Source organism: Narcine bancroftii, chromosome 5 (genome assembly GCF_036971445.1).
Source record: "Narcine bancroftii isolate sNarBan1 chromosome 5, sNarBan1.hap1, whole genome shotgun sequence".
In the NCBI taxonomy this organism is placed as follows: Eukaryota; Metazoa; Chordata; class Chondrichthyes; order Torpediniformes; family Narcinidae; genus Narcine; species Narcine bancroftii.
Genome location: NC_091473.1, coordinates 32,458,367 through 32,481,754, shown reverse-complemented (window position 1 = coordinate 32,481,754; position 23,388 = coordinate 32,458,367). Strand labels below are relative to the sequence as shown.

The following is a 23,388-nucleotide window of genomic DNA, read 5'->3' as shown; positions in this document are numbered from 1 at the left end:
TCAAACTTTCAGAGCATATCATATTTCAATAAAACTGAATCACAAATTTAAATGTTATTGGAAATAAAAAAAAATCCACATCTGGTTCGAGCGACCAATCAAAATTTTAAACAGCTTGCATACTGCATATACACTCAATTTATATTCACTCTCCATTACAGTGTGTGACAATCTTTTGGTTTCTTAAAGTTGACATTACAATTCCATTGATTTTTTTAATATAAAAATGCATTAAGTCTATTTTAGTTTGATATCAAATACCTGAAATTCAATTATGTTGGTGATGGTTCACATTTACAGCTTCATTTTCTTACAGGGAAAGCTAAAATGACACTTGCCTGCACTAATGCCACGCAATTTCTGTGCAACTCTGTAACAGGTTTAACAGCCCCTAATCTTGAGCTTGAAATATTTACAAATCAACTTTAAAATACAACAATCATTCAGTTCTCCCCCCCACCTCCACAGATAAAAGTGCTAACATTTTATAGCAGGCAGCTTTGGCTGGGAGTTAGTTTCATGTCACACAACCGTGAGGTCAAGTGTATGAAGGGTGAGGCCGCAGCAGGGCAGCTGTGAGAGAAAGCTGCACATCGAGCTTAAAAACGGAACAGCTGATGAATCTGATCGTTTTGCTGCATACATTACCCTTCTGAGGTTGTATTGTTCCCAGTCTGACAAAAGGGAAGCAGGCTGAATCTAGGACAATCTCAGATTGCTTCCGCCTATATTAACCGTGGGAGAAAAAAATCTGCTGTAAATGCAGGACAATGATGTATGAGGCTGTGAGCTGAAATAACACACAAAAACTACTCAAGTGCAACTACCCCAAATGTAGGCTTCAAAATAAAGAAAACAAAACACAAACAGTTCATTATTTGTTGTCATCAAACATAAAACAAGAGACGCAACAGTTCCTTTCTTACCTGATGTAATTGCCCTTCGTTTCCTGGGGAATTGGGGGAAAAAAAACAGGGTCAGTGTCTCAGCAGAACTTGGAAATACTAACATGAAAACTTCAGAACTGCCAAGGAAGACACTTGGGCTGTTCAACAAACAGGTGAACTGTTGAATTGATCGTGACTGTCCGTTTCAAGTGGATACAGACACCTCTTCCCCAGGTCATCTAAAGAGCCGTGGCGAGACTCGCCGCGTGGAAGAGACTCAGACAAGGCAGAACCGAGCCCAGCTTCACTCCCGGACGGTGCAAGCTCTGACCGTGAAGTTTGTGCGCGAGTTCAGCTCAGCCTCGCCCGGCCCAGCCCCTTCCAACACAGGACAGCACGGCCCAGCTGAACCCAGACGGGAGCCGTGCTTCCACGCGAGTCCGCAGGACGTACCTGCAGGACGTACGCGGCCAACTCGAACACCGTCTCGCTGTCCACTTCGATATCGCCCTGAGAGGAAAGGCAGAGGTAAAAAAAAAACACAGCCATCAGGAGGGGGTGCAGAAAGGCGGCGAGCTGCTCAGGACGCTCCGGCAGCGGGTCAACCAGCTCCCCCCAAAGGGACACTCACGAACCCACAATCTCCACTCCGTCCAGGCACTTACGCTGCTTCGCAGGCAGTCCCAAACCTCGGTGCAAGCCCACGCCACTCTCTGTGACAGAGACTCCGGCAGGCTCTAGCGACCGACTGAGAAGTGACGAGCGCGCCCCTTGTGCTGCTTTGGTCGAGTCGGCAAGGCAGGTTGGAGAGGCTCATTTACATTGAGCTCGCAGCCGCAAATGTTCCGGCAGCTCCGCGAGCGGCTGCCGACCAAAGCAGTTCAGCCAGAACACCCGTGTTAGGAGGGGGGCCAGAACACCGGTGTTGGGGGGGGGGGGGGGCAGAACACCGGTGTTGGGGGGGGGGGGGGGCAGAACACCGGTGTTGGGGGGGGGGCCAGAACACCCGTGTTGGGGGTGGGGCCAGAACACCCGTGTTGGGGGGGGGGGGCCAGAACACCCGTGTTGGGGGGGGGGCAGAACACCCGTGTTGGGGGGGGGGAAGAACACCGGTGTTGGGGGGGGGGCCAGAACACCCGTGTTGGGGGTGGGGCCAGAACACCCGTGTTGGGGGGGGGGGCCAGAACACCCGTGTTGGGGGGGGGGGGCCAGAACACCCGTGTTGGGGGGGGGGGCCAGAACACCCGTGTTGGGGGGGGGGGGCAGAACACCCGTGTTGGGGGGGGGGGCCAGAACACCCGTGTTGGGGGGGGGGGCCAGAACACCCGTGTTGGGGGGGGGGGGCCAGAACACCCGTGTTGGGGGGGGGCCAGAACACCGGTGTTGGGGGGGGGGGCCAGAACACCGGTGTTGGGGGGGGGCCAGAACACCGGTGTTGGGGGGGGGGCCAGAACACCCGTGTTGGGGGTGGGGCCAGAACACCCGTGTTGGGGGGGGCCAGAACACCCGTGTTGGGGGGGGGCCAGAACACCCGTGTTGGGGGGGGCAGAACACCCGTGTTGGGGTGGGGGGCAGAACACCCGTGTTGGGGGGGCAGAACACCCGTGTTGGGGGGGGCAGAACACCCGTGTTGTGGGGGGCCAGAACACCCGTGTTGGGGGGGCAGAACACCCGTGTTAGGAGGGGGGCCAGAACACCCGTGTTGGGGGGGGGCCAGAACACCCGTGTTGGGGGGGAAGCAGAACACCCGTGTTGGGGGGGGGCCAGAACACCCGTGTTGGGGGGGAAGCAGAACACCCGTGTTGGGGGGGAAGCAGAACACCTGTGTTGGGGGGGCAGAACACCCGTGTTGGGGGGGAGAACACCCGTGTTGTGGGGGGGCAGAACACCCGTGTTGGGGGGGCAGAACACCCGTGTTGGGGGGGCAGAGCACCCGTGTTGGGGGGGGCCAGAACACCCGTGTTGGGGGGGGCCAGAACACCCGTGTTGGGGGGGGGGGCAGAACACCCGAGTTGGGGGGGGCCGCCAGAACACCCGTGTTGGGGGGGTCCGACAGAACACCCGTGTTGGGGGGGGGTCCGACAGAACATCCGTGTTGGGGGGTCCGCCAGAACACCCGTTTTGGGGGGGGGCCCGCCAGAACACCCGAGTTGGGGGGGGGCCGCCAGAACACCTGTGTTGGGGGGGCCGCCAGAACATCCGTGTTGGGGGGGGCCGCCAGAACACCCGTGTTGGGGGGGGCCGCCAGAACACCCGTGTTGGGGGGGGGCCGCCAGAACACCCGTGTTGGGGGGGGTCCGCCAGAACACCCGTGTTGGGGGGGGGTTCGCCAGAACACCCGTGTTGGGGGGGGGTCCGCCAGAACACCCGTGTTGGGGGGGGGGTCCGCCAGAACACCCGTGTTGGGGGGGGGGTCCGCCAGAACACCCGTGTTGGGGGGGGGTCCGCCAGAACACCCGTGTTGGGGGGGGCGCCAGAACACCGTGTTGGGGGGTCACCAGAGCACCGTGTTTGGGGGGGGAGGCACTAGCTCCCGGCGGGTCAGGTCACGCCTGCTCCAAGATTTCCTTTGCTCCATAGTCACCCAATCAACACTGGCTGAAACACGGATGTTTGAGCAAAAAGTGCAACTTCATGTTGTGCTTGTTTGGTTACTTTAAAAAAAGTCACTGTTTTAATTTATATTAGGAGTTATATGTCCAACATATAATTCAGAGTTAACTCAGAGATCAAAGTCGAAAATGCAAATACAGAAAATCTGAAATAAGAACAGAAAAGGCTGGTAAAACTAAGCAGTGGGGGTTCTCTTTCCGCAGATGTTGCCAGACCTGCTAATTTTCCCCAGTGTTTGCTGTGTTTATTACGGTTCCTTGGTTTGATTAAATCTGGGAAAGGGATATCATGCACTTTGGTAAGAGTGCATAAGGGTTGTAGATCTCTGGAAGTTCATGAGATATATTTAAGATGGAGATAGAAAAGTTTTTGAAACATCAAGGAATTGAGGGTTACAGAAATAGGCACAGAAGAAATGTCAAGGCCATCATAGATTAACAATGATCATATTGAATGGTGGGGCATGTAAGAGAGGCCTGCTCCTACTTCCCTGTGTTCTTGTGTGTTAATACTGGATATCCTGATGGTTTATATTTGTTCTGAATCACAAAAAAAATCACGTAATGGGAGCAGAAGTAGGTGCATTGGCCCATCGAATCTGCACTGCCTTCCTTCCACTCAAATCAAATACCTGTCAATCTCTGTCTAAAATACATCCTATGACCTCACTTCCACAGCCACCTGAGGCAACAAGTTCCACAGACTCATGACCCTCTGACTGAAGAATTTTTTCTGCATCTATTTTAAATTGACACCCTTTTATCCTGAAATTATGCCATCTTTTCCTGCATGGGAAACACCTTTGCCACTGTCCAGGCCTATCAGCATTCACAATGTTTTATGAGGTCTCCCCTCAACCTTCACTACTCCAATGAGTACAGTCTAAGAGCTGACAATTGTTCCTCATATGCCAACCCTTTCATTCCTAGTATCATTCTAGTAAATCCTCTCTGAACTCTCTCTCATGCCAGGATGTCTTTTCTCAATTAAGATGCCCCAAACTGTACACAATACTCCAAGTGAGGTCTCACCAGTGCTTTAAAGAGTCTCAATATTATATCCCTGCTCTTGTATGCTATTCTTTTATAAATAAATGTCAACATTGTATTCACCTGGAGGTAAACCTTTAGAGTTTCCCACTGGGGGACTCCCAAGTCCCTTTGCACCTTAGAATTTTGAATTTTCTCCCCATCTATTTCTTCTACCAAATTGCGTGACTGTACACTTTCCAACAAAGTATCTTTGCCTATTCTCCTAATACCATCTATTTTGGTGGTATCTACCATTTAGCCACATTATCCAAATCATTTATATACAATGTAAAAAGAAGTGGCCCCAACACCAACCCTTGTGGAACACCACTGGTAACTGGTAGCCAACTATAACAGGATCCCTTTATTTGTACTTAGTCAGCCAATGCTCAACCCATGCTAGTATCCTTCCTGTAATTCAAAGGGCTCTCATCTTGTTTAGCAGCCAAGGGTGGCACCTTGTCAACTCTAATAGCTTCCCAACTACCGATGTCAGTCTAATAGGTCTATAATTTCCTTTCTGCTCTCGTCTTAAACAGAGGAATGACATTCATGATCCTCCAGTCCAATAGAACCATGCCAGACTCCATTGATTCCTGGAAAATCATTACCAATGCCTCCACAATCTCTATAACTATCTCCTTCAGATCGAAAGGCTGCATTCCATCCAGTCTGGGAGACTTGTCTACCCTGAGACCATTTAGCTTCCCAAGTACCTTCTCTCTCATGACTGCATTTACTTCTCTTCCAAGAGAGTCATGAAAGTCCTTTATATGACTAATGTCTTCCACAGTGGTTTAATTCAAAATATTCATTCAGTTCCACTGCCATCTCCTTGTCTCCCATTAAAATTTCTCTAGCATAATTTTCTATTGGTCCTATGTCTACTTTTGTCCCTCGTACTCTTTATATATTTAAAAGTTTTTAGTATCCTCTTTGATATTACTTGCTAACCTTTCATAATTCATCTTTTCCTTCCTAATCACCTTCTTAGTTGTCTTCTCTAAGTATTTAAAAGATTCCCAGTCCTCTATCTTCCCACTTATTTTTGCTTCTTTCTATACCCTCTCTTTTGCTTTTATTTTGGCTTTAACTTCCCTCATCAGCAACATTGTCTCATTTTTCCATTCACAACTTTCCTTCATTTTGGTACGTACCTATCGTGCACTCTCCTCATTTCTCAGATAAATTGCTATTGCTGACCTTCTGACTTTCCCATTCGGGTGCTTTTCGATTCGCCTTTGACCAGTTTCTCTCTCATACGACTGCAATTTCCTTTATTCCACTGAAATGCTAACACATCGGACTTTAGCCCCTTCTTTTCAAATTTCAAAGTAAACAAATCATATTGTGATCACTGCCTCCCAAGGGTTCCTGCATCTTAAGCTCTCAAATCACCTCTGGTTCAGCACACGGCACCCAATCCAGAACAGCCAAATCAATGGATTGCACACAACAAATGGTTCTTTTAGCATGAGGATTCAATGATCTTGTCTGTCTCATTTGCATCTATTACCTTGAAAGCCATCTCAAAATCTTGAGAATTGGCTGCTGGACATTTGAAGCAGAGTTAAATGTTCTGGAAATATCACCCCTTATTACCTGCGGATAGTTTCACGCACCATGAAAATAACATACACTTAAACTTAGTAAATAGAAAAAGTCAGCCTCAATTTACTTCTGCTCTCTGCCTATCGAGGTTAAACTCAATGTCAGATGTGATGGTGAATCTATTATATCATGCTCCTACCGAATACAAACTCAGACTGCAGGGTGGAAAATGCAGCTGCATTTTGCTCAGCATGATCACATTTTAAGTGGCCCTCGAGCGGTAGGGTTGCTTCTGTATATTAATTTTGTTTTAATTGCCTTTTGTTGGTGCTGCAATCACTATTATTCGACTTGAGCCAATCCCAATTAACGACGCCTGCAATTCCTAAATGAAGAACCTATCCTCCAGTTACAGTTTTAATAATTATGGGATGGAGATTATGGTTGTCAATAATACTTGAAATGGATTATTAACTGATTTTTATCCAAGGGGAAATTAAGCATTCATTCTGGACCAAAATAATGCTCAATATTCTTTTTTTTTCTATTTAAAAGAAACATTTATTAAACATCCTAATCACTAGACCACCAGAGAATGCTCAAGATCCTTAAAACATTAATAATTTGCTTGTACATTTGCTGGGTGTTCATTTTGAAAGTAATGTTGCAGAATTTTAACATTAAAAATTGTTAGGAATCTAAAACTATACAAAGGCATGAATAGCATTCTATAAATAACATTCCAATGACTTAATTTGCAGAAAATTATTTTCTTTCATTTATACCTTTGCACAGAGTACTGATTGTGCATAATACAGAAAGAAGACAAGATATATAATTCTATATTTTATACCCGAGGGACACAGAGCCGGTATAGTGTAGAGTGTCAGCTTGATGAAAAGATTCAGTCTGAGCTGAACTCAATTGATTTGACAATACAACTGTGTATCCTCATGCCAGCAGGAATTAAGAGTTCAGTTTATCATGCCATAATTTTAATTTTAGTTTGACATTTGTTGAAAATATATCGAGTTCCTAACCTGATTGGAACTTCAATGAACCAAATCAACAGAATATTGAGCTACACAGCCAAAACAATAAAATGCAAGTCAGAGAAAGGGATAAAACGGTATAGTCAGAGGACATGAAAGCATCCTGGAAATTTATTCCTGAGGCACAAGGCAAAGATTCAAGTTATGAAGAAACACAAAGTTGATACTCAGTCTTAGAACTCTACATCAAGAGGAATGTGCCTGAGGATACTTTGGCATGCCTGAAAGATGTACTGAATCGTGCCACTCAACTTGCACCACCAGGTTTAGGAACAGCTGTTACTCCTTCACCATCAGACTCCCCAACAACAAACTCATTCAGGAACTCATTTAAGGGCCCCTTACTTTTGCACTTTGATTTTTTCCCTCTCAGTATTGCACAATTTGTTTACATTAATTAATTTGTTTACATGTGTATGTGGTCAACAGTTTTATTTTACATTACCTGTGCCAATAAATGGTAATTCTGCTTCCCCTCTTAAAAAAAAAGAATCTCAGGGTTATATGTGATGTCATGCATGCATTCTGACAATTTATCTGAAATCTGATTTGATGTTCACAAAAATGTGTAATGGTTATCTGGTAAATTGCTCGAAAATTGTTGGCATAAAGCGCAAGATCATGTAAGAGGTTAAACTCATAAAAAGCTAGTTTCAGGGTGATATTTGGAAGTCATCCTTGCATAATAATTAAAGCACAGAATAGAATCCAGTTTGAGTAATGTAATCAGTTGAGCACCAACAGCAGCTGCATGGGTGATTACTCACCATGTTGCAAATGGTAACCATGCAGTTTTCCTGCAGTCAGCCTATGTGACTCTTCCCAGGCTGAAGTTGGGTCATCAAAAAAAAAAGGTCACAAATCTTAATATGCAAACAACTGCACATTAGTTCCCGCTTCTTTCTGATTTAATGAATCCCGCAGTGACACAAAGCCAGAGTAGGATTTGAGTGATCCAATTTACTGTAATTCAGAGCCCTCAATTATATTTAGTATGATCTCATCAGTCACCTTCATACAACACTGAATGCTAGATGTCATGGTCTTACTCAAGTACGAGTGGTGAACGAAACACCAGAATATTGATGTTAAGAGATAAATAAATTTAAAAATGATACTTCTCCCTCTGAACATTCACTAAGACTTGGAAACCTTTTCTTGAACTCTGTCAATAGTTTATCATATTGATTGCATTTCTTGTATGGGACTTGCTCAACCTAATAGAAAACAGCAGCTAGATTTTACATATAGCTCACAAAAGGTTTCATCAGTACCACATAAAGCAAATTAATCTGCTAAAGTACAAACTTCATATATGCAGCTTCTCTTCAGATTCTCAATGGTAATTCGAATGCTCATCAACATTTAAATAATGATTTTAGAACAATTTAGTAATGTAAACTGCACAATATTAGAAAAATAAGTTAAGAACCATAATGGTTCTCTTAGTCACAGAAGATAAAGATGAAACAAGTGAGGATGAAATTATGAAAACATGGTGATTAACTAAACATAGGCAAATGCATAAATGTGTGCATATAGGAATAGTTATTATCCAAGGGCAATAAATCTTCATGATCAGCCAAAATATGATGCAAATGTATAAGATTCAATTTAAAATTAATCAAATATTTATGAAGTTAGTTCTTTAAGAAGTACTATTGAATTTATTTCAATGGCAAATAACCCAGTTTTACTTTGGAAATGCATATTTTTGGTGATTGCAAAGATTAACACTTTTTTTTCAAACTTCCTGCTACTGTTTTCCAAAATCTGGGACAGTGTTCGTCCCAAGGGTGCAGGACTTTAGTCATGGGACATTTAGTATATCATTGCATGTCGCCTGCCACTGGCTATATTTTATCACTTGATCCTATATGGTTAGTTTTGATTGAAATAAAACTTGACATTTAATAGCATTTGAAATTTTAAAATATTTGTCCTCTTGAAAAAGATTGAAAAATTCGAACAGCCATATACGACAACACGCATGATGTAATGCAGTGGTTTCCAACCTTTTTCTTCCAACTCACATACCACTTTAAGTATTCCCCATGCCATAGGTGCTTTGTGATTAGTAAAGGATTGCTTAAGGTGGTAGGTGGGTGGAAAGAAATAAATTTGAAAACCACTGTTTTAATCGTGCCTAATTGACTTGTTATGTGCATGGTTTCATAATTCCTAAGGAAATGGGCCAATAACAATTTTTCTCAAGCAAAATATTTTGGTAACAATTGGGTCCAGATCAGTGGTTATCATCCTTCCTTCCCACTCATACCACCTGGAGCAATCCCTCACTAATCACAGAGCACTAATGACATAGAGAATACTTAAAGTGGTATGTGAGTTGGAAGGAAAAGGTTGGGAACCACTGATGTAATGGATACCAGCAAGATCAAAAACAATTTCAGTTAACTTTTGAATGGAAAATCAATTTATTATTAAACAGGGTTGCAGGATTGAAATGCTTATTTTGGAATATACTGGAAACTTTTTAAAAATGTTATCAGATATATTAAAAGCTCTCAGTTATCTATAAAAATGTTCCATGAACACAACATTTAAAATCATAAATCCAAAGGAATTCTATTTTCTTATTAAAGGTTTTATCCATGGATGGAGTTTGCTGATCACATTGGATCTTTCAATATTAAAGGTGCAGTACATAAACTGTTGTTCATCTTCTCTAGAAATGTGAAGCTGAACAACGGCTAGATTAAAAAAAAAATACGATGATGGATTCTGAGATACTTCATTGGAAACATTATCAGGCAAATTTCTGCACACATCATATCAGAAAATATTAAGGCAGATGACCAAAAGATGGCTTAAAGAGGTTAGTTTTAAAGAAGTAGAGAGATGAGTTTAAGAAGGGGATGGGTGAGTTTAGTGCTTCAGGGACCAAAATTAGAGCAAGTTGAATGATTGGAATTTAGGAAGTGAGAGATCAGCATGATCTTAAAATGAGCATCTTAAAATTTCAGCTGCATTCATGGACAGTACAACCTTGATCTTATTAAATGGTGGAGCAGGTACATATGTGATGATGATACCACAATAGAGGGCTGTATAAAAGGGTGCAATAAGTCAGCATACAGGAGGGAGATTGAAAACTTGACTGAATGGTGCACTAATAACAACCTCAGACTTAATGTCACCAAGACCAAGGATCTGATTTTAGACTTCAGGAGAGAAAAACCAGAGGTATACAATGCAGTGATCATTGGAAGATCAAAGGTGGAGAGGATGAGCAAATTAAAATTTCTGGGAATCACTATCTTGGAGTACCTTTCTTGGACCCATCATACCAATGCCAGTGCGAAGAAGGCACATCAGCATCTCTTCTACCTCAGGAGTTTGTGAAGGTTTGTTCTAAAATCATTATTTAAATGTTGATGAGCATTCAAATTACCATTGAGAAACCATGACAAACTTCAACAGATATGTTGTGGAAAGTGTGCTGACCAGCTGCATCACACCTACCACCTACCAATGCCTCTGAGTGGAAAGCCCTGGAAAGGGTAGTGGAAACAGCCTAGTGCATTACAGGCAAAACTCTCCCCACCACTGAGAACAACTACATGGAATGCTGCCATCAGAGAGTAGCAGCAATCATCAAGGATCCACACCAGCCAGGTCATGCTCTGTTCTTGTTGCTGCCATCAGGTAAAAGAAGATCCATCTTCAGGTCCAGAAATAGCTGCTACACCTGAATTATCAGAATCCAAGACAATTCAGAGACTCATTTTTGGACCATGACTCTACTCATAATTTATTACTGAATGTTTGTTTTCTATATTTGCACAGTCAGCTTGTTTACATTTATTTCTTTCGTTTCCATGTCTTTCTTTTGTATAAATTTCTTTCTTCATGAGTACAGTTTAGTTACCAGAAATTAAAGATTCTTCTCTGACAATAAATTTGATCTTTGTTAATAGAGATAAGCCAAGTGAATTTGAGGTTGGGGTAGAAGTTGGCAGCAAGATGGATAAAATCAACAAGCTCATCACAGGCGCTTATTCAATTGTGTACAGTTGAGTGGGTTAAGGCTGATGAACCTGACTTTTGAAGAGCTGAGTTGAGCTGACCCAGTGCCTTGACCTCTACAGCTGCCCCCATTGCTCATCAACATTTGCCTTGAGGTAAGATTCAGGGAACATTAGGTAGTAAAAAATAAAGTAATTAACATTAAAAACTAAAGAGATAAGTTAATTAAAGGTGCTTACCAAGTGAATCAAATTCAAATCAAGCATGATCATTTTAAGTAACTTCTCTTACCCTTTGCTTCTGAGACATCAATGAAATTCTAAAAGTCCTGGATCTTGTCTAACTCCAGTGGAATTCCAGAGAATCAATCCAGCTGATAAGATTCTCCCTTCTGAACACAGTCCGTAAAGTGGAGATTTCCACAGCTGACAACCCTTGCATGGAAGTCTACAACTTTCCTAGTTAATCACTGCCTGATCTGCTTAGAATCTCCACCAGCAACCTGTGAGCTTTGAACTTTCAGGAAGATAATTATAGAATATAGAACAATACAGCACAGACAGGTCCTTTGGCCCTTGAAGTTGTGCCAAATCGTATATTCCTTCCTAAAAAAAAGTACTAAACCCTCCCTACCCCATAACCCTCTATTATTCTTTCATCCATGTATCTATAAATGTCTCTTAAATGCCTCCAATGTTTTAGCCTCCACCACTATCCCAGAAAGACATTTAAGGCACCCAAAACTCTCTGTGTAAAAAAAACCTTACCCCTAATGTCTGCCCTAAACTTCCCTCCATTAACTTTGTACATATGTCCTCTGGTGTTTGCTGATCTTGCCCTGGGAAACAGGTGCTGGCTGTTCACATTATCTGTGCCTCTCATAATCTTGTGGACCTCTATCAAGTCTCCTCCCATCCTTATTCATTCCAAAGAGAAAAGTCCCAGCTCTACTCTTCTTCTTTGGCTTGGCTTCGCGGACGAAGATTTATGTAGGGGGTAAAAGTCCACGTCAGCTGCAGGCTCGTTTGTGGCTGACAAGTCCGATGCGGGACAGGCAGACACGGTTGCAGCGGCTGCAGGGGAAAATTGGTTGGTTGGGGTTGGGTGTTGGGTTTTTCCTCCTTTGCCTTTTGTCAGTGAGGTGGGCTCTGCGGTCTTCTTCAAAGGAGGTTGCTGCCCGCCAAACTGTGAGGCGCCAAGATGCACGGTTTGAGGCGATATCAGCCCACTGGCGGTGGTCAATGTGGCAGGCACCAAGAGATTTCTTTAGGCAGTCCTTGTACCTTTTCTTTGGTGCACCTCTGTCACGGTGGCCAGTGGAGAGCTCGCCATATAACACGATCTTTGGAAGGCGATGGTCCTCCATTCTGGAGACGTGACCCACCCAGTGCAGCTGGATCTTCAGCAGCATGGACTCGATGCTGTCGACCTCTGCCATCTCGAGTACTTCGACGTTAGGGATGAAAGCGCTCCAATGGATGTTGAGGATGGAGCGGAGACAACGCTGGTGGAAGCGTTCTAGGAGCCATAGGTGATGCCGGTAGAGGACCCATGATTCGGAGCCGAACAGGAGTGTGGGTATGACAACGGCTCTGTATACGCTTATCTTTGTGAGGTTTTTCAGTTGGTTGATTTTCCAGACTCTTTTGTGTAGTCTTCCAAAGGCGCTATTTGCCTTGGCGAGTCTGTTGTCTATCTCATTGTCGATCCTTGCATCTGATGAAATGGTGCAGCCGAGATAGGTAAACTGGTTGACCGTTTTGAGTTTTGTGTCCCCACTAACTTTGCATCATAAGACTTGTTTTCCAATCCAGGCAATATCCTGCTATATCTCCTTTGCACCCTCTCCATAGCTTCCACATCCTTTCCATAATGAGGTGACCAGAATTGAACACAATACTCAAAGTGTGGTCTTACCAGAGATTTATAGAGTTGTAACATGACATCTCTTCTGAATTCAAACCCCCTATCAATGAAGCCCAGCATCCCATAGACCTTCTTAACTATCCTATCAACCTGTGTGGTGACCTTGAGAGATGTATTGATTTGAACCCCAAGGAACCTCTGTTCATCCACACTCTTAAGGAACCGACCATTAATGCTGTACTCAGCCTTCTGGATTATCCTTCCAAAATGTATCACCTCACACTTATTCCGATTGAAATCCGTCAGCCACCTTTCTGCCAAACTCTCCATCCTGTCTACATTTTCTTGTAACCTTCAACAACTTTCAGCTTGATCCACAACTCTTCCAACCTTCGTGTCATCTGCAAACTTAATGACCCATCCTTTCACCTCTTCATCCAGGTAATTTATAAAAATCACAAAGAGCAGGGGGTCCAGAACAGATCCTTGTGGTACTCCACTAGTCACCAAACTTCAGGCAGAATATTTTCCTTCCACTGCTACTCTCTGTTTTGTTCCTGCAAGCCAATTTTTTATCCATACAGCCAAGGTTTCACTGATCCCATGCCTCATGATTTCCTGGATGAGTCTCTCATGGGGGACTTTGTCAACTGCCTTGCTAAAATCTATATAGACCACATCTACCACCCTACCCTCATCAATTTCTTATGTTGCCTTCTCAAAAAACTCAATTAGACTAGAAAATCCTTGAGTAGACTGTACTTTGCCAAATGCTCTTAGATCCTATCCTTAAGAATCCTCTCCATTAAAATACACACGTAAGACCCACTGGTCTATAATTCCCAGGATCCTCCCTATTAACTTTTTCAAACAAGGGGACTACATTTGTCATCTGGCACATCCCCTGTGGCCAGAGAGGATTCATAGCCACTGCCCCAGCTATCTCTTCTCTCATTTCCCACAGCAACCTGGGGTATATTGTGTCCTGCCCCAGGAACTTATCAATCTTGATGTTTTTAAGAAGATCCAACACTTCTGCTTCCTTAATGTCCACAATGTCCAGTTCACAAGCTTGTTTAATTTCAACCTCACCGTGATCAAGGTCCTTTTCTCTTGTGAACACTGATGCAAAGTATTCATTTAGGGCCTCACCAACCTCCTCTGCCTCCACCTTCATTCTCATCATCCTTCATATATGCATAGAATGCCTTGGGATTCTCCTTAATTTCTCATGCTAAGGCCTTTTCGTGCTCTCTTACATCCTTTCTTAAGTTCCTTTCTGGAGACCATATAATTCTCATGTGCCCTTCCTGCTTCCTATATCTAACATATGCTTCTTTCTTCCTCTTGACTAGTTACCTGACCTGTTTCATCAGCCATGGTTCCCTTTTCCTACCATCTTTATCTTGACCCAGTGGGACAAAACTATCTTGAAACTTGCACAAGTGGTCCCTAAACTTCCTTCACATTACTTCGGCGCTTTCACCCTTACACATCTGTTTCCAATTTACTTTCGCTAGTTCCTGCCTCATCCCTTCATAATGAGCCCTTCCCCAGTTAAGCACTTATCCATTTTGACTGTTTTTATCCTTTTCCATAGTTATGTTGAAGCTAAGAGAGTTGTGGTCACTCTCACCAAAATGTTCCCCCACTGAGACGTCCACCACCTGACCAGGTTCATTACCCAGAATTAGATCAAAATGGCCTCTTTTCTTGTCAGCCAGTCCACACACTGTGTCAGGTATCCTTCTTGAACACACCTGACAAATTCAGCCCCATCTATCCTTCTTGTAGTCAGATGGCGCCAGTCAATATTAGAAAAGCTGAAATCACCCATATCGACAACCCTGTATTTTCCCGCACCATTCCAAAATCTGCTGCTTATCTGCTCCTCAGTATCCAGAGGGCTATATAAGGGCCTCGAGACTACTCCCAGCACAGAGATAGCTCCTTTCCTATTTCTGACTTCCACCCACACTGACTTAGTGGACACTCCCTCTGCAGCATCTTCCCTTTCTTTAGCCGTGATACTATCCCTGACCAATAATGCTACTCCCATCCCCTCTCTTACCTCCCATCCTATTCCTTTTGAAACACCTAAACCCTAGTACCTGCATCAGCCAATCTTGCCCTTCCTCCAGCCAAGTTTCAGTAACGGCCACAACATCGTAGTTTCATGGACTGATCCATGCTCTAAGTTCATCCCCTTTATTCCTAATACTCCTGGTGTTGAAAAAGACATATTTCAATCTTTCTAATTGGCTACTTTTATGTTTTGTTCCCTGTCCGTCCTTTCATAGCACGTAGCATCATGCTTTTGACCTTCTTACCTGAGCTCTGCACTCACATTCTGATACCCACCCTCCTTCCAACTAGTTTAAACTCTCCACAACAGCTCTAGCAAACCTACCTGCCAGGATATTGGTCCCTCTCCAGTTCAGGTGCAACCCATCCTTTTCGTATAAACCAGACATTCCCCAGAAGAGATCCCAGTGATCCAGAAATCTGAACCCCTGCCCCCAACACCAACTCTTCAACCACTCATTCATCTGCCACAACTTCCTATTGATACCTTCTCTAGTACATGGCACAGGCAGCAATCCTGAGATTACCACCCTTGAGGTCTTTCTTTTTAACTTCTTTCCTGACTCCCTATATTACCATTTCAGGACCTCAACCCTACTTCTATCGATGTCATTGATCCACACGTGGACCATGACATCCGCTGCTTGCCCTCCCCCTCCAGAATGCTGTGAACTTAATCAAAGACATCCTCGACCCTGGCAACTGGGAGGCAACATACCATCCAGCAGCCTCAATCCCATTCACCAAACCTCTGATCTGCTCTCCTGTTTCCATAGCTACCTTGATTTGTCCCTGATAGATAATTTCTCGCCCCACCCACTCCCCCCTCCCCCAATAGGCAGGAGTGTATGTAGGGAGAGCAAGGGTAGTGACTGCTACCCTGCCTTTTCAGCCCAGCAGGGCCCCCAACCCCACAGCCATTCCGTCCCACATATTTTTGAAATGTGCTGTGACATCACGGCATCTGTCACTGATGCTGTGGTCTCACAATTCAAAAACAGGCGCCACTGAATTCCTCTGCCTACACTGGAGCTCCCGATGCCCGTCTGGTGTGGGTTTATGCAATAGGCCAAGGGGAAGGTTCAGAGTCAGGCATCAGGAGCTCTGATGACTGGAGCTCCCGCTGCCCAACTCCAACCCCTCCCCTCAGCCTACACCAGAGCTAATTTTCAAACCACTCAACAATCACTGAAAGGAATACATAACTGCTCTACTCAACCCCTCCCAAAAAAAAGGCAACAAACTGGCAGGTGCATAGCAGAGTTCATTTGTAAATGATCAGCAGTTTGATAGCCTTTTGTGTGAGCCCATGTACTGGAATGGACAATTGCAGCTTTTATTTTATATATTCAATATATATATGGCCTTGGAATTCTTTTCCATTTACATTTTTAAAAAAAATATCAGAATTAATTGTATATTTCATTAAAGTCTATTCTAGGGTGAGTTGGATTTGATTCTGTTTGTAAGTTGATTTATTAACGATACAATAATGAATTTATCTCCCTCTTGAACATTAAGAACCAAGATTTTCTCAGATGTGCTGGAAAAGTGTCAGATTTTTTTTTCATAGTTTGTCTCCTTCCCTGTGGTCTGTCACTAAGCTGCATGACATTTCCTAAGAGGTTATAATGCCTCTTTGCATTTTTACGATGAAAAATGCAAACCTATACTTTGTTTTGAATCGAGGTAACATTGTTGTTGTTAGGCCTTCAGGAGTATTACAATCCACAGCTAATTTGAAATAATGAAATGTATAAAGGGAATTCCTTGCAAAGCCTGTTTCGTTTTATTATATTGACTTCAATTTAAGAAGGTGACAGAGCCAAGTCATGTACCTTCACATTTTTGGGTTATTTCCATCTCCTCCTTCCTCACTTCCCAAGCCAATACTTACAACTTTGCCTTGTAGGAGACTCTCAATCAGCAGTTAGTTGCACTCCTGCAATCTACTCCTCATTTGTTATTAGTGACTTTTCACTGGGAAATTCCCATTTTTGCTTTAAATCGTATAAAAAGAATCCTTTTTATGGGAATGGGACATTTTGGTTAGTTTTCCACTCCTGAAAACCCTGTCTTTAAATGTTGGATTATATTTGCTAATCACTACACTTGGACCAGGACTTCTTGAACTTTTTTCCTTCAGTATTTAGAAACCTTTCATCAGAAGTGAGAATAAATAATTTTATTTTAAGTAGTAGTGTTTCTAAACTGGACCAATCAATTCTGAAGGTAGAGCATTTGTGTAGGACAGTTTTCAAATTGGCAGCAGTGAAACTGCAGTACTATTTATTATAACTTTTGATGATTTGGATGCAGCTTTTCTCCTTGATTAATGCCTAATCATGGAGGCAGCTTGTAAACAGAATAAACAATATGCGTTATCTCGTGTCATTTGGATTCTTACTGAGAGTGTGTCCGCGCGCACGGTCTGGTTGCAAAACGTGTACGTACACACATATGCACAGTGGTGATTGTGGCACTTTTTCTATGCGCACCCGCTCCACCTAACATTAAAACCTAACGCCCCTGCCAACTATTACTAGATCCAATTGGGCTTGTGCATTCTTAAATGATCTTGGAAAGCAGATTTTTAAAGAGAAAATAATGAAAAAAAATTAACATACATTGTTTAATTAATGGGTATTATGGATTTAAAAACTTCCAGTGAATTATAAAGTGAAGAATATGCAAGGGCATAAATTATATTTTCAATCTGTGCTGAGTTTGCTAATCTTAAAATTAATTTAGATAGGATATTAAATTTCGCTTCAATCTACATTGATGAGAGAGTAGAAAACTAACCAAAATGTCCCATTCCCATAAACAGGTACATGATCACCAATTTATAACAGGATTTACCACATTTATTATTCGTTCCTATAACTAAATAATAGGATTAAATTCCTGATCACAGTTTACAAATTAAAAATGTCAATTTGGATGAAATACTCAGCAACAGAGTAATTTTTGGGATCACATTGGAGGAAAATGTCTATTTGTTTAAGTAAATAAATATATCAAAGAGAACAGGAATTCTTTAAATAGATACATTAAAGTATTAAGCAGGTGAGGTCATTGCTCATTGGGATTAAACATTAAAAAAATGCTCCACCCCTCTAATATCTTTGTTTAATAAGACTCTTTGTTAAATTAATTGTTTTTCAGCATCTTGGAAGGTGATACAGATATGATTGTAATTGAAATCACAGTTCCTCCCACCCTTCAAAATGAACCGGATTGTTGGTTAATTGGGCGTTACTGGATGGCACAGGCTTGTGGGCCGAAAGGGCCTGTTACCATCGTGTATGTCAAAATGTAAATATATAAAGTGCTTCTTTTTGGACCTTGGCGGGAGGTGGAACCTCAGAGTCAATAATCAGAGTTTCATATGGATGCAAACAGGACCGTCAGCTGATCAAGCTGGTCCCATTTGCTTACATTCGGCCCATTTCCAGCTGAACCTTTACATATCTAAATGTCTTTTAAGTGTAACAATTGTTTCCAGCCCCTAGCACTTTCTCTGACAACTCATTCCATATGTCTACTGTTATGGGAACGTGCATGTCCCTTTGTTGCCATATAATAAGTTACATTCTATATGCATGTCAGCCACAGATGAGCCTGCAGCTGACGTGGACATTACCCCTCCATAAATCTTCGTCCGCGAAGCCAAGCCAAAGAAAAGAGATATGCATGTTCAGTTAGATGCCATCTTGAACAGAATAAAGAGTGATCACAGTTCCTATTGCATAAGATTATTCTTTATGATAAATACACGACAGAATTGGTGACGAGAATAAAAATTTAAAAATTCTACAATCCGGACGATGGTATCTATGGGATTTCGAGTAAAGAGGACGTCAGAGGTGAGAATTTTATGCTAAAAAAGGCGACTGCGATGACGTTGAGCAGCAACAGAGTGAAAGCACGTGTTCGTCAGCAGTGAAAAAATTTGCAATGAAGACATCAAAAGAGTGAGAATAAACAGTACTTGGTTAGTGGATTGACTTTGGTATTGAATATTAAACAGTGAAAATAGCAGAAGGACATTTTGGGGAATATAAAGAGACTGAAGACTAGTATGATTATGTAGATAGGTTTGATATGATGTGAGAGATACTGAGACTTGCAATTAAAAAAAAAACAGGCATTGTTTTTGAGCAAGGTGGGGGAGCAGAGCATACGGTCTGATCAAGTCTCTATTGACACCGGTAAAACCACATACCAAGTCTTATAAAGAGTTATGTGACCTTGTCAGAGACCATCTGTCCCCAAAGCCAATAGGGATTGGGGAAAGATACAAATTCTATACTAGAAACCAAAAGGCTGGCAAAACAGTGAGCCAATATTTAGCATAATTGCATAAGTTGTCAGAGACATGCAGTTTTGGAAATTTTTTGGACGAGGCCTTGAGAGACATGTTGGTAATTGGTTTGGCTGACAAGGAACAACAACAATTTCCCAACAACAATTGTTGATTACAAAAAATTTGGTCATTAAGTCCGCCTAAGAGATAGCATTGAGTTTTGAAATGGCCGATCATCACATCGATGTATACAGGGTGAGCACGCAGTGATGAGAATGGACTGACGAAAATGTTTCCGCTGTGGGAGAAATAACCACAGCCCTGATAACTATTATAACAAAAAAGCTCTGTTGTTTGTGTGACAATGTGGGGCACTTCAAGTCAAAGTGTCCAATAGATAAAAAAAGAGAGAAAGAGGGTCTCTGGATGAAGAAAAACCAGAAATTTAAGTATTAAAAAAAAATTTTTCCAAAGTTAAAAACATCATGGAAAGGGACAGAAAGTCTAGCAGTGAGCCAGAGTACAAAAGTGACTTGGAGGATGATGGGGCCTTAGCTTTAAAGTATATCTGTAGTGTACTTGATTGCAGATCAGAAATTCTTGTTCGTATTAAAGTTAACAACAAACCTGTCTAGATGGAACTTGAAACGGGGCGGTTGTATTATTAATGTCGAAAGATCCGAAAGACAAACTTAAAATGAAACAGTCTGACATTGTGTTAAAAGGCAGTTATAGGAGAGAAAGTTAAGGTGCTATGGAAATGTGAAGTTGTTATTGAGTATAAGGGACAGAAAAAGGAAAGGATTACCTCTTTACATAGTAGATACAAAAGGACCCGCCTTGTTTGGAAGGCAACTGGTGCAGTGAAGAATGTACAAACTGTTGATGATAAAAAAACAAAGCTGAAGTAGGTGCTTCAGAAATATCAGACAGTGTTTGGGAAGGACCTTGGAAAAAATCAGCGAGTCCAGATCAAATTGCAATTGAAAGCAGAAGCCAAACCCAAGTTCTTTAAGCCAAGGTTGGTGCCTTTTACTATAAAAAAAGGAATGGAGACTGATCTCAACAGATAAGTGTTATATAATCAGGATAACTATTTTGTAACTGCATAAGAATACACCCTTCTCACTGTAGTAACTGTAGTGCACCTCTATGGGACATATGTATGAGTGTGGGTGAACAGTTTCCTGAGATGGTGGAAGGCATTAGTAAGTAAAGTCTCTTTTGTTATTTGAATCTTGTGTCTCTAAGATATTTAAGAAGCCTCCCAAGTAACACAGAGACATAACAGAGAGATTTCAATACAGCATCTGGGGAGCTCCTATTGTACCAGTCAGAAAACCTAGTGGCAAAATTCGAATTTGTGGTGACTATAAGGTCACAATTAACCAAGCACTCCAAGTCCTTAGACTTCCAATTCCAAGAGAAGAGGAATTACTTCAAACTCTGAATGGTGGAAAAAAAGTTCACAAAACGAGATTTATCACAAGCATATCAACAAGTCGAAATGGATCCCGAATCAAGAAAGTATGTTGCTATCAACACTTGTCTGAGGTTGTTCACTTATACCAGGATCCCATATGGAATATCATCAGCCCCAGCGATGTTTCAAGCTGTAATGGACAAATTATTGTAAGGACTATATGCTGGATGTTACCTAGATGACATCATCAATACGGGTCATGGCAACACAGAGCATCTAACAAACTTGGAAAAGATTCTGGCCTGACTAGAACAAGCTAAAGTCCGACTGCATCTCAAGACAAGTTTGTATTTATGGTACCCTCAGTAATATATTTGGGGTTTACGATTGATCATGAAGGAGTCAGGATGGATGCAACTGGCGCTGAAGATGCTCACAGTGCATCCTGCCCATTGAATCAAGCTGAGTTGCAACTGTTCTTATGTTTGGATAACCATTATCGAAAGCACATCCCCAACATGTCAACACTGTGCAGCCCGCTCAACCAATTGTTGAAACATGACCAGAAATGTTGTTGGAGTACTGAAACCGACAAATGTTTCAATCACTTGAAGAAACTGCTGTCCTCAGGGACATTGTTCTTGTTCACTATGACCCAGACAAGGAAGTTACCCTTGCTGTTAATGCTTCACCTGCTAGTTTAGGTATCCCTTCCAGCTTAATGATATATTTTCTACAGCTGGGTGACCAAAGCTGCACACAATTCTCTGTTTTATTATTCCAATTGCCATGGTGATTGTCAACAGGCAGAAGAATTTCACATAGCCTTGCAATACAAGTGATCGCATTGTGTTCATCATCCCAAAGGTTACATCATATAGTCACGTTTCTCATCTCCTGTGTGCCAAGAAATTGCATTTACATAGTACCTGTACATAGGAAAATACCATAAAGCAATCACACAAGGGGAATTATTAAACAAACACTCAGCCTAAAAAGGGTTCATAGTTTGCTTAAATAACGTCTAAGTTTGAGGTGGTTTTTAAAGTGGGGTGAAGAAACAAGAAGATTTTGATGTCCATCAGCAAAAGCACAGAAGGGGGATGTTTGGTAGAGACAGATTGCAGTCCTTGGTAGAATGGAGTCCTTGGGCAGTGAGAGGCTGAAAGATTAGTGTGTGGATGAGGCTCAAACTTGTTTCTTCTTCCAAAATATTCTTGGGAAATTTGGTGAAAGCTTGGTGAGATTATGAATTAACTTCTTTCAAAGTTTTGGTGGGGGTGGGGACAAAGTGTGGAGGAAATTCTGACAACCACATTAAGTCAACTGGTAAAATGTTAAAAGACAACTCTCAGCACATTTCATTTGTACAAACCTCAGTGGTAACCACTTTACTATAAATGCTGATGTCAATCTTTATAAAGGAAATAACGAAAACTTTATTCCCATCACTACTGGGGACTTCACCAGTTTTCCTCTGTTTTGTAGGGACAACAAACTTTGTATTTTGGTTTCCTTGGTTGCAATAAATTAATTGATGGAACAATGAAATCAAATATAATTTAAAAACAGGGTAGAATAATTATAAACAGAAAATAATCAAAATATGGGAGAACAGATATGACCAACAAGGCCCTATTATCTTGTGGACACCACGGTGAAGAGCTGGTTGATGCCACTCGCTGGTGGAGTGACTCTCCCAAAGTGTCTCCATATCCCTGCCTAATAAGAGTATATATCTTTATTAGTATTAGGTATATTAGTGAGGATCTATCTATAAACTCATGGGAAGGGGGTTACTTACAACAGCAGCATGGTTAGCATTGAAGCTAGCACAACACTGTTATAGCGCCAGCAACCAGGGTTCAAATTTAAATTTAAATTTTGTAAGTTATGGGAATTACATGATTCAAGTGAACTTTACATAATTAAAGACTACAATACTGATTTAAAAAAAAATTATTTTACATTTTGCACTGCCTTTTGTCTTTTAAACTGTGATGCAGGTGTATTAATTGGGCACGGGAAGAGTGAGTCTCAGTCAACCAGAAAATTTGCATTGCCGGCATCTGCAATCCCGTCAGTGCAGGATGATGGGGATTTTACTGTATTTAAATTTAGACTATACGATCTTGAAGCATCTGTACTGCGTGATTATGTCAGTCACTATTTTCCTCTCTGGTCCTGCATGGAGATGCCTGGGCATTAAAATCCACTCTCCGTGAAGTTGCTGACAGACTTCATTCATGCCCTTAAAATGAATAAAACTCCCAGAAATGATTGTCTACTGGTTGATTTATGGTCAGCTCTGTAGGATTGGTAGGGTTCAGACCTGCTGAAAACATATGACTTTATACTCCATGATTAAAGTTATCATAACTCTCACCTATGAGTGGAAGGAGGGAGGGTGGACACTCAGAGTTAGCAACAAGACCATAGGAGCAGAAATAGGCCATTCAGCCCATTCAGTCATGAACTGATGCATTTTCCCACAGCCTTCTCCCCATATCCTTTAATTAATGTCCTGGCTAATCAAGAATCTATCAATCTCTGCTTTAAATGCACCCAATGACCTGGCCTTTGG

General features: G+C 42.1%; 1 protein-coding gene across 4 annotated transcripts in view; it reads right to left on the bottom strand.

Moving 5' to 3' along the window:
* frmd4bb (FERM domain containing 4Bb) overlaps positions 1-23,388 on the bottom strand; it is a 335,203-nt gene that overhangs the window by 99,429 nt on the left and 212,386 nt on the right. For 3 of the 4 annotated variants that reach the window (XM_069937083.1, XM_069937082.1, XM_069937081.1), the window contains 2 exons: positions 1,341-1,397; positions 927-949 (listed from right to left, as the gene is read on the bottom strand). In XM_069937083.1, coding sequence (XP_069793184.1) covers positions 927-949; positions 1,341-1,397 — 80 coding nt within the window. Of the gene's footprint in view, positions 1-926; positions 950-1,340; positions 1,398-1,552; positions 1,589-23,388 lie in introns of those variants that run through there. The other variant, XM_069937084.1, reaches the window with a different exon arrangement.